The 22,396-nt window shown below is 37.7% G+C and overlaps 1 protein-coding gene across 2 annotated transcripts in view; it reads left to right on the top strand.

Moving 5' to 3' along the window:
- hpse2 (heparanase 2) overlaps positions 1 to 22,396 on the top strand; it is a 50,726-nt gene that overhangs the window by 23,293 nt on the left and 5,037 nt on the right. For both annotated transcript variants that reach the window (XM_082556769.1, XM_082556770.1), the window contains exons 4-10: positions 3,266 to 3,439; positions 4,424 to 4,595; positions 11,490 to 11,537; positions 17,566 to 17,659; positions 18,476 to 18,582; positions 18,729 to 18,843; positions 21,837 to 21,982. In XM_082556769.1, coding sequence (XP_082412895.1) covers positions 3,266 to 3,439; positions 4,424 to 4,595; positions 11,490 to 11,537; positions 17,566 to 17,659; positions 18,476 to 18,582; positions 18,729 to 18,843; positions 21,837 to 21,982 — 856 coding nt within the window. The remainder of the gene's footprint in view (positions 1 to 3,265; positions 3,440 to 4,423; positions 4,596 to 11,489; positions 11,538 to 17,565; positions 17,660 to 18,475; positions 18,583 to 18,728; positions 18,844 to 21,836; positions 21,983 to 22,396) is intronic.

Below are 22,396 nucleotides of genomic sequence, written 5' to 3'. Positions count from 1 at the left end.
CCACATTACAATGTAAGACCTGTTTCTGAAGGATTTAGTTTTCTTAAAAACTGAAAGCTGAATAATGATAAGTGCTTCAGAGATATTATTAAATGTAATTGGGATGAACAGAAAAGACAATTTAATGTTTGCTTTATTGATTATCTGTGTCTAAGTTTGTGAGTGATTATCCAGAAATAGTAAGTTCTGGTATTCCCTTCAGAATTCCAACCACAGTATGTCTCTGGAGTTCATTGAATCCTGGAGCATTTGTGCTCTAGCATCACACAGATGTGATGGTGAGCTATAACAGATGAAATAGATTAATTTACAGTGCCTTCATTTTGTCTGACCAAGATCACTGACTTGTATCTTAAAGGCTTTTTAGTGTCTGCATAGCTTTATGTATGGGGGTCAAGTTTGCCCCAGTAAGTCGCAGATTTTCTGACATCAGGATAGCAAATATACCTGTTTCTGCTTTTAAGAAAACACATGATCTCCACCTCCTAGATGATAAGCAAGAGCTTTGCTATGCTGGGCTATGCTGTAATGTATGTTCTTTACAAGCTGCTGTCAGTGTGAAAAAGAGACTCCAACAACTGCTCACCAATGGGCTAACAGGGGATTGCTTTTATTTTAAAAAGGAGACCTTATCAACAGAATTTTATATATTTTATATATTTCTTTTTTACCCATAATCGGACACACAAAATGGGTCTAGGTCAGCCTTAATTTCAACTCTTCTTTACAATAAGTATAAATACAGTGCTAAGACTGCTAGAGCTGCAACTAATCATTTCGATTACTAGTTATTTAACCAAAATCAAAAATATGTCCAAAAATTCTGATAATGATAGAGGTCATACCTTTGCAGGTACCAAGTTGATTTCTTCAGATATTTGGGGGGGGGCATGTTTATTTTCCCTGTTCATTTAACTTACAGGAGAAATGACAGATCCTTTCATTTGATAAGCTGGAATCATAGTATGCATATAAATAAATATGCATTTATAAAGTCTGTATAATAGATCCGTTAGATGAGTATGCTGTCAAACATGCAATTATTTATCTAATAGTCTAGGTGAAAAGCAAAATTTATGTTTAAAATTACTGAGTGCAAAATATCTTTTAGCACCTTCAGCTTATACGACAACAGATACGTGTGTTTCATAAGCTTAAGACCTAGACTCGGTATAAAGATTTAGCAGTAACCAGCCTGACATGCACACATAGACTCTTATTTTACACACTGCTCTTAGATCAGCCAGCAGAGAAACAGTATTTTTAGTAGCTTGATACATCTCATGATGCTTTTATGATGTGTTTGCAGGCCTGCTAGCTGTGTCTTGCAGTAAGGCTGGTTGCCTTCTGCTCAGATATCAGGTGAGGAAAGGCCTGGAATCACTCATCTTGACAGCCACATCTGGCCCTACTTTCTCTGTCCAGTTGCCCTCAACTCTGCTGCTGCAAACAGACGCCACTCTGATTCCAACCACAAAGGGAAGAAGTTACAATAATAGCAGTTATGATAATAACATTATTGATAGTTATTAATGAGACAGAGAACGGGGAGTTTACCCAGGAGATATACACTCCCCAAAAGAGCTTTGTGGAATAAAGCTATTGTTGCTGCAAACATTTTTTGCTTTTCAGGCTTTGTCCTGCTATTAGCAGAGAGCAGATTAATGCCAGGTGCAACAAGCAATCTTTCTGTTCTCTCTATTTGCTCTTTGGATTATACATAGCCAGTGCTCTACTAGAAATAAAGGGTTGGAGTAAATGCTGAATACACAAACACATTTGAGTTCAGATATAACTTAATAAGCATTACTCACTATTTAAATGTGTCCTCTGTTGAAGCTAGTTGTATCCATTTTTAAATACTATGCCTTTTATTGGCATGACACGTATCCAAACCTTTTACATGCACACGAGTCTGCTCTGCATTTGTCTTCATTCCACTTTGGACAAAGCTATCATTTGGCAAACTCAGGTGGTGCCAAATCCAGAGCTGAGAGCAAATTCTAGCAGGAACCAGACCTGCACAGTCTTCATCTGGTCCCTGTTGAACCTAGGAAGTAAGGGTTAGAGTTCAGGGTAATATTTACATTAATGGAATGAATTCAAACAGATTAAATTTCAAAACAAGAGCCTAAGATATCCAGGAGCAGCCTACAGTCACACATTAAAATATAAACAAACACTTTTGGCACTCTCACTGTATGCCAACATCTGCAGTTGGCCTTATCCTCTACTGCATAGGGAGAATAATGAAGACAGCAGACATAAACATGAGTGAGCAGTCAGCTGCAGAACAGAACAGAACAATCCTGTGCCTGATGCTTTGAGGAGCGCATCACCACAGGAGTCCATGATGGGAAAATCAGTCTGTCTGCATTCTTCTCACTGAATGTTGCTGAAGGAAGAAACTCTGCTGCCGTGTGTAAAAATGAACACACGAAATTCAGAACTGGTTGCAGAATACATTCCAGGTATATCCTGCACCACGTGCAGTCAGTTTATTCAAGTACATCTTACAGAGTACTTACACAGTATGGCTAAGGAATGTTGTCCTCTTTGGTTGTTTGAATGGTTTAGTTTGAAAGCTGAAGTGGTGGAAGCAACTTTGTACACAGTTAATCACAACAATGTTACCTACGCCACAGACAAGATAAACATTCCTCAAAGCTGGGCTCTATTTCTGGTTGATTTACTTCTATTTTCACTATGCGAATAAACTGATCAGTTGATCCGCAAAGAACTGAGCAGAACCAGCTTAGATATTGTTCAGTAGCTAATGTAAAAACAATTAATTATTGGAATTCTCATTTTGGATTTGTTTTTATCATAACTGATTAATTATCTTAAGTTTTTAAGCAGGTTTCATAGTACTCACAGTGTAAATACAGTAGTATACACGTGACACAAACCTATACTGCTCCAATTTTGTTTCCCTCCAAGTCTGAAGGTATGTTTTGATAAAGCTGACTTTAAAATAAGTATAATAAAAGTGCATAATGTTACATAATGTCAACACCTTTCCATCTTCTTCTTTTTTTTTTAATGAAAAGAAAATGTAGCCGGTTGCAAACATACATAGTTGTGGTGCAGAAAGCACCACAGATATGGTTTAAGGGCTACTGTATACATAAACATATAGAAACAGAGGGCATGTGAATCAGGGAATCCATGAGTTACACATGTTTTCTATCATGTTCATGTGGTCATATGATTCCATACGCGTAAAAAGAATCAAAGTTACAACTGCTTTGTGGGTTTTTCCCAGCCAGGTCTTTAGACAAACTGTACAACTTTGCCGACTGTGCTGGCCTGCACCTGATCCTGGGGCTCAACGCACTACACAGAAATCCAGACAACTCCTGGAACACCTCCTCCACCCTCAGCCTCCTGAAGTACAGCGCTGGGAAGAAATACAACATCTCCTGGGAGCTGGGCAATGGTCAGTACAGCAACATACTTCAAACTGTCTAATAAAACACATGACTTACAATCATATCTGCAGTTTTGATACTATTTAAAATATTTAGAGGAGTAAAAGGAAAAGAAAGCGTTTTAAAGGTAACATACTGTATAGTTTTTATTGCCAAAATCATATCATTATTCTCTCTGGTTGAGTGCAGTAAATTAAATTCGAAGTATAAACTAAATGCAGTATAACAGTTCATGCTTGTATTGTCACTTGTAATACAAATTTGTTACAGAACTAAAGTAAACTGTTGCAGATTTAATGAAGGATTTTTAAGTTCAGTAGCAGTTAAAGGGTTAATCCAAGGGTTCGCATAGGGGTAAACTATTTTTTTCTTTTAATTTTCTGAAAATCTAAAAATACCCTCACATTAAAAACTTATTATCACCCTTTTTTTCAGCCTAAGCCTAAGAGTAGCAGCATATGTCTAATAACTTTATATGTGACTGCAACAAAGGAAATAATTTCAAGTAAATTGCTGAGGTAGCACAAGATATAGAGGACATTTATATGATGAATTAAAGGTTATCTTTTAAAATGTGCAGTTAATCATTTCATAGTTCTCATAAACAGCATATCAACATACACTAATAAAGCAGACATGTTAGCAGCCTATGTTTTTAGGATGAAACAGCCTGGTACAGAAAAATCTTCAGTGAAGTTGTTAATCAACAATGAGTCTGCAAAAGTTCAGTCTTTCTCCTTTTGTAAAAATGCTTCACTCTCCTAGGCGTACTGATTCTGCAAGGCCACCCTGTGTGCTTTGGCTATTCCCTTGAAGCAATGTCCATCTGTCTGTATTACTGTGAATTGGCCAATTATCCTTTTTTTCTACTGGCTGTTGGATATTCTAAGAGCAGGATCAGACTACAACAACAACATCATTCTTTGTCATCTTCCCAATGCTGCTTGTATAAACTCTTATCTTCCTCAGTCTACTGTGTCTTCTCTTTCCAGAGCCCAATGCGTACCGCAGCATGGTGGGTCGTGCGGTCAACAGCACCCAGTTGGCTCAGGACTACACCAAACTACGTACCCTGCTGCAGTCTGTGCGCTTCTACCACCGAGCTCACCTCTTTGGCCCCAACGCAGGACGACCCCGGAAGAACGCCATTCTGCTGCTGGATGGGTGAGTCACCAAGTAAAACAGGGATTGGCCAGGATTACACTCCTTCTTAGGCTGTCCTGCTGGAAAAGAAAGGGGGAAGGTAGCGGAAAGTATGCTGCAGTAGTTTATGCATTAAACACAGTAAAGCTCAGTAAAAGTTTTACGCACGCACACACACACACTCACACTCTGTAGTTGTATTCAGTGTTTATGGATTCCCACTCTGCAGGTTTTAGGGTCTCAGCTTCAGTTATACCATGTCAGCATAAATAAAGTGTCATCTGATTGATAACGTGATGGCGCAACGTCCCACCTGCTTGTCTCACCCAGAAGCTGCAGCAGCTTTGGATTGACTCTGGTCGCTTATCTAACCGCCCTCTTTCAACTGCAGCCTGTCCTCTGCAAAGGTTGCATTGTTACACTTGGTAGCCAAACCTTTACAACAAAAGACTAACCAAGACATTGTCACAGTGTCATTGTGTAGTATTATTCACCAGCATTTGATACAGATTACTATAATCTTTGGAAAACAAAAAGGTTTTCAGACATACTTTCTTTAGCTGGCCAAAATTTTATTCAAGTTGACTGAAAGCAAGATTAAATTGTTCGGACTCTGTTTCACTGAAAATTACTGTGTTGTTTTTGGACAAGTTGTATTGTAGCCACACAATATTGTAGCCCCACGGTTTATCTATCTTGCATTCACAAGCTGTAATTATCTGGCAGATGAAAATCAGAACATTAACAATTCACGGGCAACGTAAGATCATGATGTGAATATGGAGCACAAAACGGAAAAGTAATACCTCCTTTAAGGCGCTGACTCATTTTGTATTGTCTTTATCAATTCATCAGTTCAATGAAGTCTGTCCAAGTATATTTTACAAAGTGTGGCTCACTGAAACAAACCCTTGAATTTAGGCAAAAGAAACATAATTTGTTGTGATCCTTAGAAATTCAAAACTTCAATGACAAAAGATTTAAAAAAACAAAACAAAAAAAAAAACCTCCCCATCTTGTTCTTCCACAAACCACTTTTCCACTGGCAGTGAGCATGTAATTGGCTGTCTTCAACTTAACCTAATCTTAATTCAAAATTAGTTTAAGGCTTGCAGTTGATCAAGTTGGTGATTTACAAAATGCACTTTGGATACAAATAGCAAATCAGTGCCATCAGAGAATAACACATTCTCCTCTTTTCACTAATGATTTGGAAACGTTTGTGCATAACTTTAATTTGGATAATCTAATAGATAACAATAGTGATTGTTAACCAAGACAAAAACTTTTTTAAAAGCATAATTTGACCTTGCTGCATTACAAATAACGAACCCCAGATTGCCTCTCACAGGTATGTAGGCTTCTTTGGGTATTACTACAAGTCTTAGTTTGTTGAAATTCATTTTAGACAAGAAATTTATCCTTAGTTCTGTCAACCAAACAGCTGACAGTATTCCTCAAACAAAATCATTATTTCCAAAAAAGTAACGCCTTTGTGAGCTTTTCTGTCTGTTGAAATGGAAACAAACTTGACTAAAATGAATGCATCACTGGCCCAGTACAACAAACAAAGGGTGAAAGTCAAACATGGAGGTATATACACAACTCTGTCAGTGTTGGACAATACAAATAAAGTGTGACCTTATGGTGCAATGTTTGCTTTTTTTCCACTGGATAATAAAATAATTTAGTACTATCAAAATTACTTTTTGCCCTTTGTTTTTGACTTTATGAGCAGTATATAATAATTTGATTGATTGTTTTAAATTAGCCTGACTAATACTGGAATTTTGGAAATGCATACACTATCCAACCAATAAATATATACATATAAAATGTATTTATTTTTTTTAGATTTTCCACTATGTTTTTTTGGCAATCCAGTTTGAAGTTTAGCACAAAGAAACCAAGTGGCCATGGTTCTGTTGCAGACATTGAGAGAGAACTGTAAACCACAAGGTTGAAATTGCACTGGTGGACAAACAAACGACACCATATGTACGTTACCTCAAGCAAAAACGTGAAAAGCTTCGTTGTGGTGCACAGGGGATAATATATTCATTATATATATCTATGATAGGCCAAAATCACCCAAATAATAAAATTGTCGGACTCTATATTAAACTCACAAGGGTGGTGTATAAAAAGCTAGTAATATATAGAAAAATGTTGTTATGATCATTTAGATGTTGATAACTTGACAGATATTTTACGTAACATCTTCATGTTTTAAGATGTTACGTGGGGCCCTTATCAAGTCAATCTAAAGTTTAATTACTTTATTCAGACATTCAGTGTGCAATATTTATAAAGCAATTTAAAAACGACCACAGCAAATACAACGTGCTGCAACCAAAAGTGAATAAATGCAGGACCGTTAAAAACAACTAGAATAGAATAAAAACACAAACAAGCTCCCATAATAAAACAAAGGCAAGTAAGATCAATGTATAATGCCCGGTCGAAGGCCAGAGAGTATAAATGTGTTTTAAAAATGGGCTGTGGAGGTGACTGTCTAAAGTGCACAGGCATTTATTCCATAAACTGGGGGCAGCAATGGAGAACGCTTTGTTCCCTTTTAGCTTCCACTTAGACTTTTGTATATGTAAAAGCAACTGGTCAGATACACACAGTCATAAACATGACAATGTTGGGAACATTTTGCAATGTCTGATAGATTTTGGTGAATAAATGCAGATGTTAGACGTGCTCCTGCGCAGCAACCATGAAAACTTAACATCTATTTTGTGTGGCTGAAAGGAAGCTATATTCTGCGGTCCACTAATCTGTCACAAGAGGTTTAGGAGATTTATTACAGAGCTAATAAGACAATTAGAAGTGATGGAGGTGGGATATATAGTTCTGGTTTTAATTTGTTGAATAAATGGGGTCAGCATGTCATTTAACCAAAATACCATCTATAAAGTAAATTGAATATGTTTATGTGTTAAAATGTTTTCACATGCACAAGTATATAAGCACATGTGTACTTAAATTCACAGGAACAGTTTAATGTCTCAATATATGTTAGCCTCTCGGCAGCCGCACACATTTTGACAGGTAGTTGGAAGACTATGGAAAAAGAATAATTTGGTATGGATCTGTCTCCACTATGTACTTGAACTACTTAAATCAGTGAAACCGTTAGGAGCTGCCTTTTATCTCACTGAGCACTGACAGTTCAGATTTAGTCAGAAGCAAAAAGGTGTATTTTTTTGCTCACGTGTGTATGTGTACTGTAATAGTCAGACTGATTAATGAGCAGTGTTATCAGAACAAAGGGAGGACATAGAAGATGAGTAGTGAGAAGAGGAGGACGATTGAGAAGATGAAGAGTCGAGAGCCGGAGTACCCATGGGTCATGGGTGTCGCATTTAACGACACGACGATTCTTGTGTGTTTGACACTGTTACGAGGGGGTTGCTCATGTGTTTGACAGCCCAACTACTCTGCTGCTCTCAGGAAATAAGATTAATTAGATGCTGAGCAGCTCAAGAGTCCAAATATCTGAGCTGCACAGACTAAACAAGCCAGCCCAGTGAAAGTTGTGTTTCTGTGACATGATGTTTAGAGACGCACATTTTGGCATGTCTGACAAGCTGTTACAGCCAAATATGGAGCGATTTGGGTCAGGTAGATCAGGAAACATACACAGATGCAAAGAGGCGACTCTGTGTTTGCACGGTGTTTGTGTACAGGATGATTCTGCTCTCAGATGATTTTCCTTTTATTGATAACAATTAAACTGAAAATTAACAAATCAAATCCTCAAGCTATAGAATCAGCAACTCTAATTAGTTAAAAATAATAATAATAAAACTAGTAGTTTGCAGATTTGCCATGATACTTACATTTGTTTATTTTCAAATTCAATGTTAGACTGAATATGTCGTGAAAGGGTGTGCTTAAGGGATTGAACAGAAATATTGCATTCACTTTTGAGGGACTCAAAATATTTTCAGAGGGTTCAATTTAATTGTCCTTCTTATTTAATTATTTTATTATATGTCTTATGGATAGGTGTAGCATATCTTTATACAGGGAGTGCAGAAGTATTAGGCAAGTTGTGTTTTTGAGGAATAATTTTATTATTGAACAACAACCATGTTCTCAATGAACCCAAAAAACTCATTAATATCAAAGCTGAATGTTTTTGGAAGTAGTTTTTAGTTTGTTTTTAGTTTTAGCTATTTTAGGGGGATATCTGTGTGTGCAGGTGACTATTACTGTGCATAATTATTAGGCAACTTAACAAAAAACAAATATATACCCATTTCAATTATTTATTTTTACCAGTGAAACCAATATAACATCTCCACATTCACAAATATACATTTCTGACATTCAAAAACAAAACAAAAACAAATCAGCGACCAATATAGCCACCTTTCTTTGCAAGGACACTCAAAAGCCTGCCATCCATGGATTCTGTCAGTGTTTTGATCTGTTCACCATCAACATTGCGTGCAGCAGCAACCACAGCCTCCCAGACACTGTTCAGAGAGGTGTACTGTTTTCCCTCCTTGTAAATCTCACATTTGATGATGGATCACAGGTTCTCAATGGGGTTCAGATCAGGTGAACAAGGAGGCCATGTCATTAGTTTTTCTTCTTTTATACCCTTTCTTGCCAGCCACGCTGTGGAGTACTTGGACGCGTGTGATGGAGCATTGTCCTGCATGAAAATCATGTTTTTCTTGAAGGATGCAGACTTCTTCCTGTACCACTGCTTGAAGAAGGTGTCTTCCAGAAACTGGCAGTAGGACTGGGAGTTGAGCTTGACTCCATCCTCAACCCGAAAAGGCCCCACAAGCTCATCTTTGATGATACCAGCCCAAACCAGTACTCCACCTCCACCTTGCTGGCGTCTGAGTCGGACTGGAGCTCTCTGCCCTTTACCAATCCAGCCACGGGCCCATCCATCTGGCCCATCAAGACTCACTCTCATTTCATCAGTCCATAAAACCTTAGAAAAACCAGTCTTGAGATATTTCTTGGCCCAGTCTTGATGTTTCAGCTTGTGTGTCTTGTTCAGTGGTGGTCGTCTTTCAGCCTTTCTTACCTTGGCCATGTCTCTGAGTATTGCACACTTTGTGCTTTTGGGCACTCCAGTGATGTTGCAGCTCTGAAATATGGCCAAACTGGTGGCAAGTGGCATCTTGGCAGCTGCACGCTTGACTTTTCTCAGTTCATGGGCAGTTATTTTGCGCCTTGGTTTTTCCACACGGTTCTTGCGACCCTGTTGACTATTTTGAATGAAACGCTTGATTGTTCGATGATCACGCTTCAGAAGCTTTGCAATTTTGAGACTGCTGCATCCCTCTGCAAGATATCTCACTATTTTTGACTTTTCTGAGCCTGTCAAGTCCTTCTTTTGACCCATTTTGCCAAAGGAAAGGACGTTGCCTAATAATTATGCACACCTGATATAGGGTGTTGATGTCATTAGACCACACCCCTTCTCATTACAGAGATGCACATCACCTAATATGCTTAATTGGTAGTAGGCTTTCGAGCCTATACAGCTTGGAGTAAGACAACATGCATGAAGAGGATGATGTGGACAAAATACTCATTTGCCTAATAATTCTGCACTCCCTGTATACTAAACAGTTCTGGTGTTCATTCCATTTTGGACTTGGAGGCTGTTATTGTCTCTTCAAATGAGCAGAAATTGCAAATGAAAAATAAGTGGAACCAACCTTAAACAGTAAAAAAATAAATAGTTAGAACTGACCTGCTCAACAATTTTGTTCATTTGGAGGATAGAGTGCACTGTTGAGCTAGACAACATAGAAATTCATGGACACTGTGGAAGATAAGTCGTAGATGATCACAGGATCCTTTCCATGATTAAATAAAATCACTACAAAAATCTACCCTAATAAAAGACTTTTGACAAGACAAGTGAAAATAGAGGTTCTACACTACCAGCTCAGTCTTATGTAGGCAGATGTGACCAAGAGCTACCTTTTAATCTGAAGCATACTACATCTCTTGGGTGAAGAGTGAAGGCAGTGTAATGCATGGACAAGCATGACTTTCAGTGTAGTTTGCTGGTGATGTGACAAAAGCAGATGAATGATGTCAGAAGTATAAAGTATTGCAGTCTGTGTTTAGCCTCATTCCCAAAGGTAATTCTTTAGCACATCACAGTACAGATGGAGAGTTACCTAAATCTGTAAAAAGGTTTTGAAAGATCAGGAAGTGGAATATTCCACATTGGCTTTGTTTTTGCAATAGAGCTGCATTTCACTTGCAGACAAAACCAGAGGTAGAAAGAGCCATGAAGGAACAGTAACTGAAGACAGCTGCAGCAAGGGTTTGGCAAAGCATCACAAAAATATATGGACCCAACAGTGACTGTCAAACCATGTAATTATGCTATGTAAGCTATATAACTATGAAAGAACTCATTTTTATGAGCGAAATCTAGACTGCTGCATACACATATTTTAAAATGACAGGAAATCTGCATAATGCATACACACCATTTGCTGTCTTTTTAAGGAGCTCTCAGCTGTTAAATTACACTTTTCTTATATTTATAATTTGTCTTGATTGATTTTCAGAAATTTGCCTTTAATCCTGAAGTCTAATTAATTACCAATTGCTTACCTGCTAAAAGAATGAACACTGCAACACATTTTATGACAGTTGGCAAAGAGTTTTAGTGAATTATGGCTTTTGTCACCTAGATAGATTTTGTTTTCTTCTTGAGATAAAGTGAAGGTGACATATGTGCACTTGAATTAAAAATATTTTTGTTAAATAAACTGAGCACTAACAGTTAAATGGGTAAAATGTTGTAATATTCATATAGCCATATTGTAATTGTGTAAGGAAGACATAGGTTGTCATATATTGAAGACAAAATACAACGAATCAGTTAATGACATTTGTGTTTTCTTTCAGGTTCATGAAGAATGCTGGCTCTGTTGTAGATGCAGTTACGTGGCAACAGTAGGTATTTTACCCTTTCATTTTTACCCTTTTTTATTATTTCATCTACAGAAAAACGCAGAATTAACCTACGTTCTTCTGAAAGAGAGTAATTCAAAACCATATATCTAACAGCAGAGGCCACACTGTGTTTTTGTACCAATATTGCAAATTTGTCAGCACAGTTACCAAGAGAGACTAATGCATATTCACCAAACCGTGTTTATCCTGCAAGTGGAACAACAGGAAAAGGAGTCTAAGAGACAGTGTGTGTGTTAAATTAGTAACACCTGCCATTTGTCTGTTGCACATACTGTAGGAATGCATACAAATGTATCACTGGTTTGATCTTTTTCCCCAATGTTTTATCTGTATCTTTTTACACCCACATGTAAAATATGTACAAAAAGGCACATTGAGTGTAAACTAAGACAAACCCTTTGTGTCTGAGTGAGTGGTCATTAAGGTGAAGGTCAGGTCTAATTAGGAGAAATTAGATGAAACAGAAGGTGGAAGGGCTGTCAGTAAGGCTTGGAAAAACACCACCCACACTGTTAAAATCAAACCATATGCTCTGGCTCACTCCCTTTGTCAATTAGCCCGTTTTACACAAGAGATCCAGATTCCAGTCTAACCAGGCTGCGTGACAGAAACTCTGACCTCTACAAAAGAAGCCAACCTAATAAAAGTAGAGACCACTCATTAACACGTCTACGACATAGGTTTTACTCTAGTGCAGCTGTCTCAAGTTGTTTTGAGTCAGACGTGCTTGGTAGGAAAAAAGCACTCGATTTAAACCTGTTTGGAAAGTGTTGTGAATTTGTTAGTATACGTCTGTCTGTGGCTTACAGTCGGAGGTGTCCGGTCGGCACTTGTGGTGATGAAACGTGTTGGTTATGATGTGAAATATTTGTGTACCTCCAAATCTTGAAACAACGATATGTGGTTTGCATTATATTATGACATTTTCTCACAACATTGTAGTTTGACATTTGCAGCATCTTGTCTCAGTTAATGCTTATCCATGTTTGGATTCACCAGCAAGACATGATCAGTATGTGTAGTCGTTCTCTATTAAACTCCCTGATTTTGTCTCTGTCTTCTCTGTATTCACATTTCTTTCTGCAGTTCAGTATTAAGTTTTCTTTCATTTTAGAGGCCTGGATGTCTTTTTTTTTTTCTGTCATGGTGCTTTAACCCTAAAACCAGATATATATTTTATCCAAGGTTTGTGATGATAAAACATCTCCATTAATACATTAGAGGTGAATAAAAATGAACTACACTAAACAAAAAAACCTATCCAAATGTCAGGACCTGTTTTGAGGGCCTAACATCCCAGTAGTGGTTGCTTTAACAAGTTTTGTGGATGTTGGGAAATTTTATTTTTTTTAAATCAAGCTGAAAATGGTGCTTTTTCCTCTCTTGGGCACTTTTAAAAGCACCTCCCTTTTTTAGCCTGACAAGGCACATATAACTTTAGGTCAATTTTCGCGAATCATTACATTTTACAGCAAAGACAGGTTTGAGCTACTGTAGGCTTAGTTTAGATTAGGAGTAGGTTAATATTACACTACCAGATGGTGCACACTAAGGTTAGGAATTTTGTGTTGAACTGTATCAACAAAAGTAATCTTTGAATTCAGGTGTTTTCAGTTCAATTGCCACAGGTGTATAAAACCAAGCCCTTAGGCAAGCAATCTGCCTTTACAAACATATTTTAAAAAGTGCCTCATCCTAAAGAGCACACTGAATCCCCCACCTTTGATACAAGTTAGTTTGTGAAGTCTCTTCCTCCTTTCCCTCCTACATTTTCTGCCATCAAGACTAAGTGGAAATATTGCAAAGTGGAAGCATTTAGGAACCACAGCAACTCAGCTATGAAGTGGCAGACCACGTAAAGTTATAGAGCAGGGTCATTGAGTGCTGAGGCTCATAGTGCACGAAAGAGTTCCTAACCTCCTCTGGTATTAACACCAGCAGAGCAATTTTGCATCATGAACTTCATGGCATAGGTTTATGTGGCCATGCAGCTCATGTAGGTGTAAAGTGTAGGTGGCCCAGTGCTTTTGTCCATATAGTGTTTTGTAAAGTGGATGTTTCATGATGTATAGTTTGTATGTTTTTCTATGTCTGTGTGTGCATCTGTGAGATAGTGGAAAGAGCTTGTTGACCTGTTAACTCAAGTATTGCTAACTTAATTTTACCTCTTGTCAGTGTGTAGTGGGGGGACAGTAATGTATGTGCACTTAATAAAACAGGGAGTAAAGAATGGGCTTCACACTGAGCTCACACTAAACTAAAATAAGACATATAAATCATCTCAATAAATATATTGTTTTAAAACAAATTACATTTAAATTAACAATAACACTGACATCTATCCTGAAATTAACAGAACACATTTTTGGGGGAATTCCTGTTGATTGGTTTTTAAGGTAACTGTGATCTATCAGTATTTCAGTCAAAATCTGACTTGCATTATATCGATAGGTTTTTATAGATTTCAGTGAAACATTTATACTCCTGAGAAGATGGATGTTAATGCCGATTCCCTGACTTATCCTCAAGCCATGCCATGTGGTTGACATTTGTGGTTTTCGACAAACTTTAATCACTTTGCTACACCAAGGCTCTCCAGCCTTATGTATAGTGAACTGCCTTACCAACAGGGGCTGCTTCTTGGTGAGAGATTTAAATTAGCTTAAAGTGTGTGAGGACATGGTGCCAGGTTTAAATTTGACCAAGAAAAGTCAACAAGACAGATTTACAATTTTTGAAGTTGCTGTTTAGTTGCCCCTGAGCAAAGCACATCTGAGACTAATTGCTCCAGTGGTGTGGACATCTGGGTGTGAAGCAAACAAGCAAGCTCCCTCAGTTAAATGCTCTAATAATGAAAGGCGCACTTTGACAAACCTCTCCTTTCAAATGAGCCCTTCTTGATTTAATCATTGTGGCCTTAAAGTGCATTAGAAACATTTTTTTTTTCAAATATATATGTTAGTTAGTTTCACTATTTCAGCAGTGCTGCTTTTTACAAGCCAGGCTAACATGTTACAGCCAGAGGTTTCTTGTTTCCTGTCAGAATGGCAGTGGTATCAGTTCTTATTTATAGCTTATGTAAAGGGGGAGAAATAGATGTTAAAGGTGAAAATCACAAAGGGGCTGTAAATTTACTTGTGAAATCCTAAGGGATGCTACATATTCTTCAGCCGTTACGTAATTATGATTGATCTAATGATAACCTGATGGTCCACATTCAAGGAACACATCCTTTTCTTATTTTGCTACCCCTCTGCTTACTCCCAAAATCTCTTGCTACACCAGATGGACAATTTTCGGTGCCTCACATGCAGTTATTAAAAGTAAGTTGTTCTACATTGTTTATAGTTTAGGGCTTTTAAAAAACCATTAGCAAAAAATTCCACGAGTGCAAAAATTAGTAACAGTCTTCTAAAAGTATCTTCTGTGATCATTACAAATCAAAATGATTTATCTATAAATAAATAAATAAATGTACCATTTCAGCTAAATAGTTTTCAAACTGTGGTACTGATGCAGTTGCACCTCTGCTTCTGTCCATCCTTGTCTGAACTGATTACATCTGTGCCATATTTTGGTGTTAGTGGAGTGCTAGATACCTTTGTAAGTGAGCTGTCTTTGATGTGGTGCTGGCACTTGGAGAGAGCGGTGGAGAACAAGCTGAGCAAGTAGATCTTTGTCTAAAAACATTCAGTTCCTGTGTTGTAAATTTTTGCATTTTAGTGAATTTTGGAACGTTTAGCCCAAAGTAGTATGCCAAACATTGAATGAACAAAGGAAAATTTTGTGGTTTTGTTTGAGGAGCTTGGACCTGAATACTAATTCAAAGTTTTTGGTCAAAATACTTGAGCATTGTTTGCATAATTTTGTGTGTGTGTGTGTGTGTGTGTGTGTGTGTGTGTGTGTGTGTGTGTGTGTGTGTGTGTGTGTGTGTGTGTGTGTGTTCCTGCACTAATGAACCACCAAGTTGAGTGTTTATCTTAAAGGCTAGTGTTGCTTTTTTACTGGATGCTTGTATATACTCTAAGCAAAATTAACCCTAATGGTAATTTGTAGTGTAAGATGTAGATAGAATTTGTGCTGTCTTATTCTGTTTCCATATATGAACTGGAATTTCTTCCCTTAGATCTAGACTGAAGAATTATTGTAAGCTCTCAGAAAAGATGACAGGATAGCCAAATAATTTGTGTAAGGCTATGACTTAATCCGTGCATTGTTTACAGTTTGAGGCCAGGAGCTTGGGACTTCTCCAGTGCTATGAGGAAAATTTCAACAAGGTTAAGCTCAGATTGCAACACTGCTTCACCCCACATAAACTAAATTCAGCTCTGTTCTCAGCAGTTTTGTTGGCACATCTGTCATTTCTGTAGACCTTTCCAAAAAGGTTCAGTAGAGGTTCTAACATAGTTTTTGAATTTATGAGCCCTTAGTTGTTATGATTATATGGTCTAATACTCTACTTTCATAGTATTTACAGTACCATTCTTACTTATGTTGTCCCCATTTATTTTGAAATTTTGATTAAGAAATATACTAACTAGCATTCTCCAAGAGACCTAAGTGTGTCTATTAAAAATTGATTGAGGAGAAGAAGAAAAAACAATTTTACATAAAATATTTTTTACTTCCATCTTTCTAGAAATTTGGCTATATCTTATAACATGTGCTGCTTTTAAAAATTTAGAAAAGGACACATCTACATTATTCCACCTGCTATGCATGCTTCGTTTTCTGATGTTTGTGCAAAGGATGATATTTAATGACATCACTGGGCTTAATAGTTGTAATTTCTTTTCACCATTATACCATTGATCACCCTGAATATTTTCATTTTTAATTTATAACAATACCCAGAGGATAGCATGTAAGAGGTGAACACTTGCTGCTGTCTTTTAAAAATAAATCATAACTATTTACTGAAGCAGTCGGCTGGATAATGAAACACTCAAGCTAAATATGGAAAATTTTAATATATAGGACTCTGGGATACTTTTGACAATATAACTGAGCAAGGCAGTTCTTTGTTCATAGAAATGCTGTTTCTGAAATAACTCGACCTTGGAGAGCCAATCACAGTGTACTGACTAATTAATTGATTGATTGAGTGTACAACTGTTGTCTCCCCCCTCTGGCAGTGAGAGTAATTACACAAACACGATCAAGGTAGTTTTATGATACACATCTCCCAATAAGGAAAAGCCAGACCTTACAGAAGCTGTGCCAGGAGGAGATAAAGGCTGTAGCCTTCTTTGTCATGACAATTACTGTTGTCTTAAGCTTTCTGGTTAGCTGGTCATTACTGGTTGATATAAAATGCATTCCTAACGTCATGCGTCTTGCCACAGGCACCAGATTAAAAACTCTAGGACAACAACAAAATACAAGGAAGTTTACCTGCCACAGATTGGTTTAGTGTTAAGTCGTTTTAACAGTTGAATGTAACAGACATATTTACGTGTTCACCGCGCTAACTTTGCAACTCACTCATCAAATAAAATAGTGGGGGAAAAAGCCTTTTTATGGCACCTGAATATGCACTAGACAGTGTAGCTATTATCACTGACTTTCCCTCGTTTAGAGAGTATGTTGGAGGGGATTTTTGTTTTCCCACAGGGTTTTGTTCAGCAGGACTTTGGCTCTAATAAATAAATTCTTCTCTTCATGCTGCCTAAACACTCTTTTTCTCTCATGTCTTTTTGTTTTTTATCCTTTTCTCACACACATGCAGATTGATGTCTTTATTATTCAGTCTGTCTGAAATGTCCATGCTTCCAAGCCATCCATTATGCAATCTCAGTAAAATTGGATTATCACTGCACTGAAATATAATTGAGTATGTCAGTGCCTGTTTATCAAAGCTGCTGTAAAACCTTTACAGTCTAAAGTTCATCGTTGCAAGGTTAGACTGAACATAAGCGGATGGATGGATGGATATCAAATCAAGGATATCAAATTTATATAAATTTGCATATATTTTCACTCTGTTTGTTTTGCATTTTCATTACAGTTATTACATGGATGGCAGAATAAACAAAGCAGAGGACTTCCTAAAAACTCGACTTTTGGACACACTTGCAGAGCAGATCAGTAAAGTGACCAAGGTACTTAAGTTTTACTTAAACTTTGACTATAAATAATCCCAGTCATATGCATATATATTGTATTCTTGATAAAATGGGGATGCCTGTAATGACTCCTTAAACTCTGGAGTTCTATACCTGTAGTGTAAATACAAACTATATGACCGGACATATATTTGCATTTCTAATGAGTTTGCAAAATTCTGGATCATCCAGACCTGAGATAGTTTTGGGGCGGGTTTGCTGAAGAGGCCACATGTGCAAACCACAAAAGTAAGCCCTTAGGGTAAGATGGTTATGGCTGCCAATTCGTAATATTATCAAAACTGGGTGAGTTGAAAGATGATCAGGGAAAATAAGCAATCACTACCAAGAAATAAAACTTAACAGGAAAAAGGAGTGGGATTCCTCTGTGTACCACCACTCAAACAATAAGGTCACGTTTATGTCTTTCCGATTTGTTGTTATTATTATTATATTTATTATTGTTCTCTTTGTATTGCTAGAAGTATTTTGTTGCAAACTCTCACGACGTCTCACTCGTTTACAGAGACAGTAAAATGCAGTCATTTAGCATAACAAAACAAAGGTTCCTCTTCATCATTAAAGTTTATAAAGTTAAGAATTTAGGATTGTAATGCTCCTCAGATGGACTAGGGATGCTGCTTATCCCACCTCTTGTTCAATGTTAGCTGGCATAATCTCCAGCCGAGCCCAACCGTGAGTTGGATGGATGGCCCTCAGATAATTTTAGATGGAAAAGGTTGCACTGATTCTTAAGCCTAAAATGTGAAATCCAAATTTGTTGATAATTTTCTTTTCAATGACTCATCGCAGGTTGTGAACACACATACTCCAGGTAAGAAGGTGTGGCTTGGTGGACTTGGGCCAGCATGGGCAAGCGGCATCAGCAATCTCTCTGACACGTATGCTGCTGGCTTTCTGTAAGTATTGTTATCATCATACTACCTTTGCTTAAAACATTGGAAGCCACAATTAAAAAATCTTTCATATTTTCTAGTTTAAAGTATTTATTCCTAATAAAATATTGACTATTTCTCATGTATCACATATTTTTCACATATTGCAGGTGGATGAACACACTGGGTATGGCTGCACTGAATGGCATTGATGTTGTGTTGCGTCACTCATTCTTTGACTATGGATACACACATCTTGTGGACCAGAATTTTAACCCTCTACCTGTAAGCTTCTTTATTTTATTTCAAAAAAGATTAAAATGTCTGTTCACTTTCTTAGTGCCGCAATCAAAATGGCCAAGATCTGACCGGACAACTATGGAAGAGTTTTCCCTTATTAGACTTGGTGCGTTGATGGCACCTCTTACTCTTTCCCGTGGGAGCTATTAGCTGAGATGAAAGGTGTTTAGTGGTGATGAGTAGTTAGACGCGGGGGCAAAATGCCATGTAACCTTAGCCCTTTATCAGTAGCACAGGACAGTGTCACTGCTCCCCTCAACCCCCATCATAACTTTGTGCTTCTCTGTGTGGGACAGTCTGCCGGTGAGAGATCTGCAACCTGAGAATCTGATGCACAGGCATGTTAGTCAAATAGCCTGCAAACCTGTGTGGAATGAGACTGCCCAATGCCAAGTTCCCCGGTGGTTTGGTCTAAAAAATAAAAAAAAACCTAAAAAACGTATTATTGTTTCATTGTTAGTCACTTGGTTGTGCATTATTAGAATATGAGGGGGGAATTATATTAACACGTGTAAGAGGTATACCTCTGCAGTCCCGATGTTTGTTTCTTATTAAACCCTCTAATTAAATTCTTTTTAAAAGGGTGCTTTGTAGCATTGTCTCGCTTTTTAGCTAATCTCATTTTGTTAAAAAAAATCCTGAAATGTCAAGAAGTGATAAAATGGTACCACGTGTCAAGTTCATAAAAAAGATTTATTCAGTTAATAAAAATGGGTTTATATAAAGCAGAGGCAGTGTAGGGTGAGAAGATTATATTAATGACAGTAACTCATTCTTCCAACAATAAAGGAAAAAATGATGGAGTCTTGGCATTTATCAAACATTTGTTATTATTTAGGACTTATATTCTTTTTCTTTTCATTTTGCTTTACTTAGAAATAGGTAGTCTAATGTGTACTGGGAGCTCCAAAATACATTATTAGCTGCTAATGTTATTGGGCTCATGAACTAATTACATCTGCAAAACATTTTTCAGAAATTCCCTCATTAGATCTCACTAGCGGGCATGCACTTACTTTAACCTCACTTCACCTATAAGATATTAAACAATAAAGATTGCTTCATTTTTTCCTCCCTCTTTGTCTCCATTATTTTTCTGGGAATGGGGATCTCCCGCTAAGATCACAATGCTTTTAACATGGCTGGATGTCTGAAGGCTGCACCAGCCTACCTGCTGAGAGAATTCACTGCAGCGCCAACCTGTCCACTGCATGGGAAATTTATGACCTGGCCCCATCCCCAATAGGATGACTCCACCATTGGTAGAATCTAGTGAAAGCCCCCAGCCCACTGAATGGCTCAACTGCCTCATCTTTTTTCCACACTTTTCTCCCCTCCCCTTCCTACTTTTTTTTTTTAAAGCATACTCTTCTTTCCCAATCATGCTTCTCTTTCCTGTTTTGTGTTGTTTTGACTCCACATGTGTCAGCCATCCCCTTTAGAAGTAAGCAGTAAACGCCTAAATTAAAGAGATGGCTGATTTTGTCTGAGATCCATTCTTTAAACAGAACTCTGTCTGACTGGCACTAAGTAAGGAGATTTTTGCTCACCGTTAAAGAAGAAAGAATTTTCAAAAGCAGGTTGATGATGCAATGGGCTGAATCTAATTTGTCCGTATTAGCTAACCATAAAGGTTTAATTGTTATCATCCTTTGTTACCTCTGAGCAGCTGAAATTTGTTTGGTGTCTGGTGTTTTTATTTTATTTATATTGGCATGTTACCAGTTCTTGAAGTAATGGTTGTTCCAGCAGTTGACGTTTGTCTGTATATCTATCCAAGGGGGGAAAGTAAGGTGCAAAAATACAAAATTAAATTTAAAAAAGACACGGAAAGGGATGAAAAAGACGATGGCGAGCAATAGGATAAGAAGGAAACAGTTACACAGCTGGAGATCTAGAACCTCAACAGATATTTCTCTAAAATATTCCACATTAACAATCACTAATCATTGCTGTGGTCATCACAGCCACAGATTAAATTCTATCGGTTTATTGGTGTTTTTTGTTACATGTGTTTTTGAAATTTAAAAACAAAGCAACAAGTTTGGAATAAATGAAACCCAAGACTCGTCACTGCTCTTTGTCTTATTCTTTGTGTAATAATCATGGATCATACATTCATTCATCCGTCCCTCTGGCCGTGGCCACCACTATACTGTTCTATACTGTGCTGTGCTTTTTCGATGCCTTGGCAGCAAATTAAGTTAAAGTCTGAGTGGAAAAAAGAAGCCCTTAAATGTTGCCATATGCAGGATTGCATGGGAACTTCCTGAGGAGCACATGTTGTTCTGGGTGTCTTGAAGAGGTGTTGAGTCCCTATAGTCTATAGAGTTTAACTTAGTATGGTGGGCCACTCAACAATCATAATGAATACAGCAATTCATGATAGAGGATAATATTTTGTAAAAATGTCATATTTAAGAAGTGTCAAATCTAAACGAGTCAGCGGTTGTTAAATACAATGTGACGTGTGTCATGTGACAGTGCGCTCCAACTAGAAGTCCAGTATTCAGACTTGATGTTTTTGTGCACCACATCTCTCTTTACACACATTAGCCACTTACGACACATACTTAACTCTCACAGCTTGCGAAACCAAATCTGTTTCTACAATCACCGGGACATTTCATGTCTCGATTAAAAACAATAGAGATTTTGGAGCTGTTCTGTTTGAGGGGAATCCAGAGTTTCTCTCTCTTTTTTTTTTTTTTTTAAATGAAATGTTGTTTTCTTTTATTTTGCATGTAAAACGTCTTCTCCACACCTATTGCTTTTTACTGGTGTCTTTCAACTGTCACTACTGGAACCCTGTCTTGAAAAGTTACAATGAGAATCAATTAACTAATGCAATCATAAAAATAATGCAAATTGTTGTCTCTTTGTGTGTGTGTGTGTGTGTGTGTGTGTGTGTGTGTGTGTGTGTGTGTGTGTGTGTGTGTGTGTGTGTGTGTGTGTGTGTGATGATATTTCATTTACAGGATTACTGGTTTTCTCTGGTGTTTAGACGTCTGGTTGGTCCCAAGGTTTTAGCTGTGCGAGTGGCTGGACTGCAGAGGAAGCCGCAACCAGGACGAGTCATACGAGACAAACTACGTATCTATGCCCACTGTACCAGCTATCAAAAGTACGTGCTTAACTACCTTGGATTAGTTTGTAACCTGTTCCAGTTTTGCTGCTGAATGCTCATAGACTTTTAGTAAAGTCTAGCAATACTTTCAGGAATGTCAGACAGAAAACAGATGACTGTAGTTTAAAGAACGCCCCCTCTTGCCTCTCACAAACACCTGAGGCTGGTGTCTGGTGAGGAAGAACAAAATCCCTAACTCCACCATTTGGCTTCCCATAAATAAGCAGACCATAGACACCCGCTCATTCACAGCTCAGAGACTAAAACTTAACGGGTATCACTTATCAGGTGTGTGGGTTCTGTCTCCCTGTCGTCAAAGGGCTGCTGAAAGGTGTGCACAGACCTTTATCCCATGTCAGATTGGCTGGAGGGGGATATTTGAGGGGGAGGGACAATAAGGCAGTCTGTGCC

Source organism: Aulonocara stuartgranti (genome assembly GCF_965226115.1).
Source record: "Aulonocara stuartgranti genome assembly, chromosome: 13".
Lineage (NCBI taxonomy): Eukaryota > Metazoa > Chordata > Actinopteri > Cichliformes > Cichlidae > Aulonocara > Aulonocara stuartgranti.
Note: the sequence above shows the minus strand (reverse complement) of the source record. Positions and strands in the feature narration are given on the sequence as shown.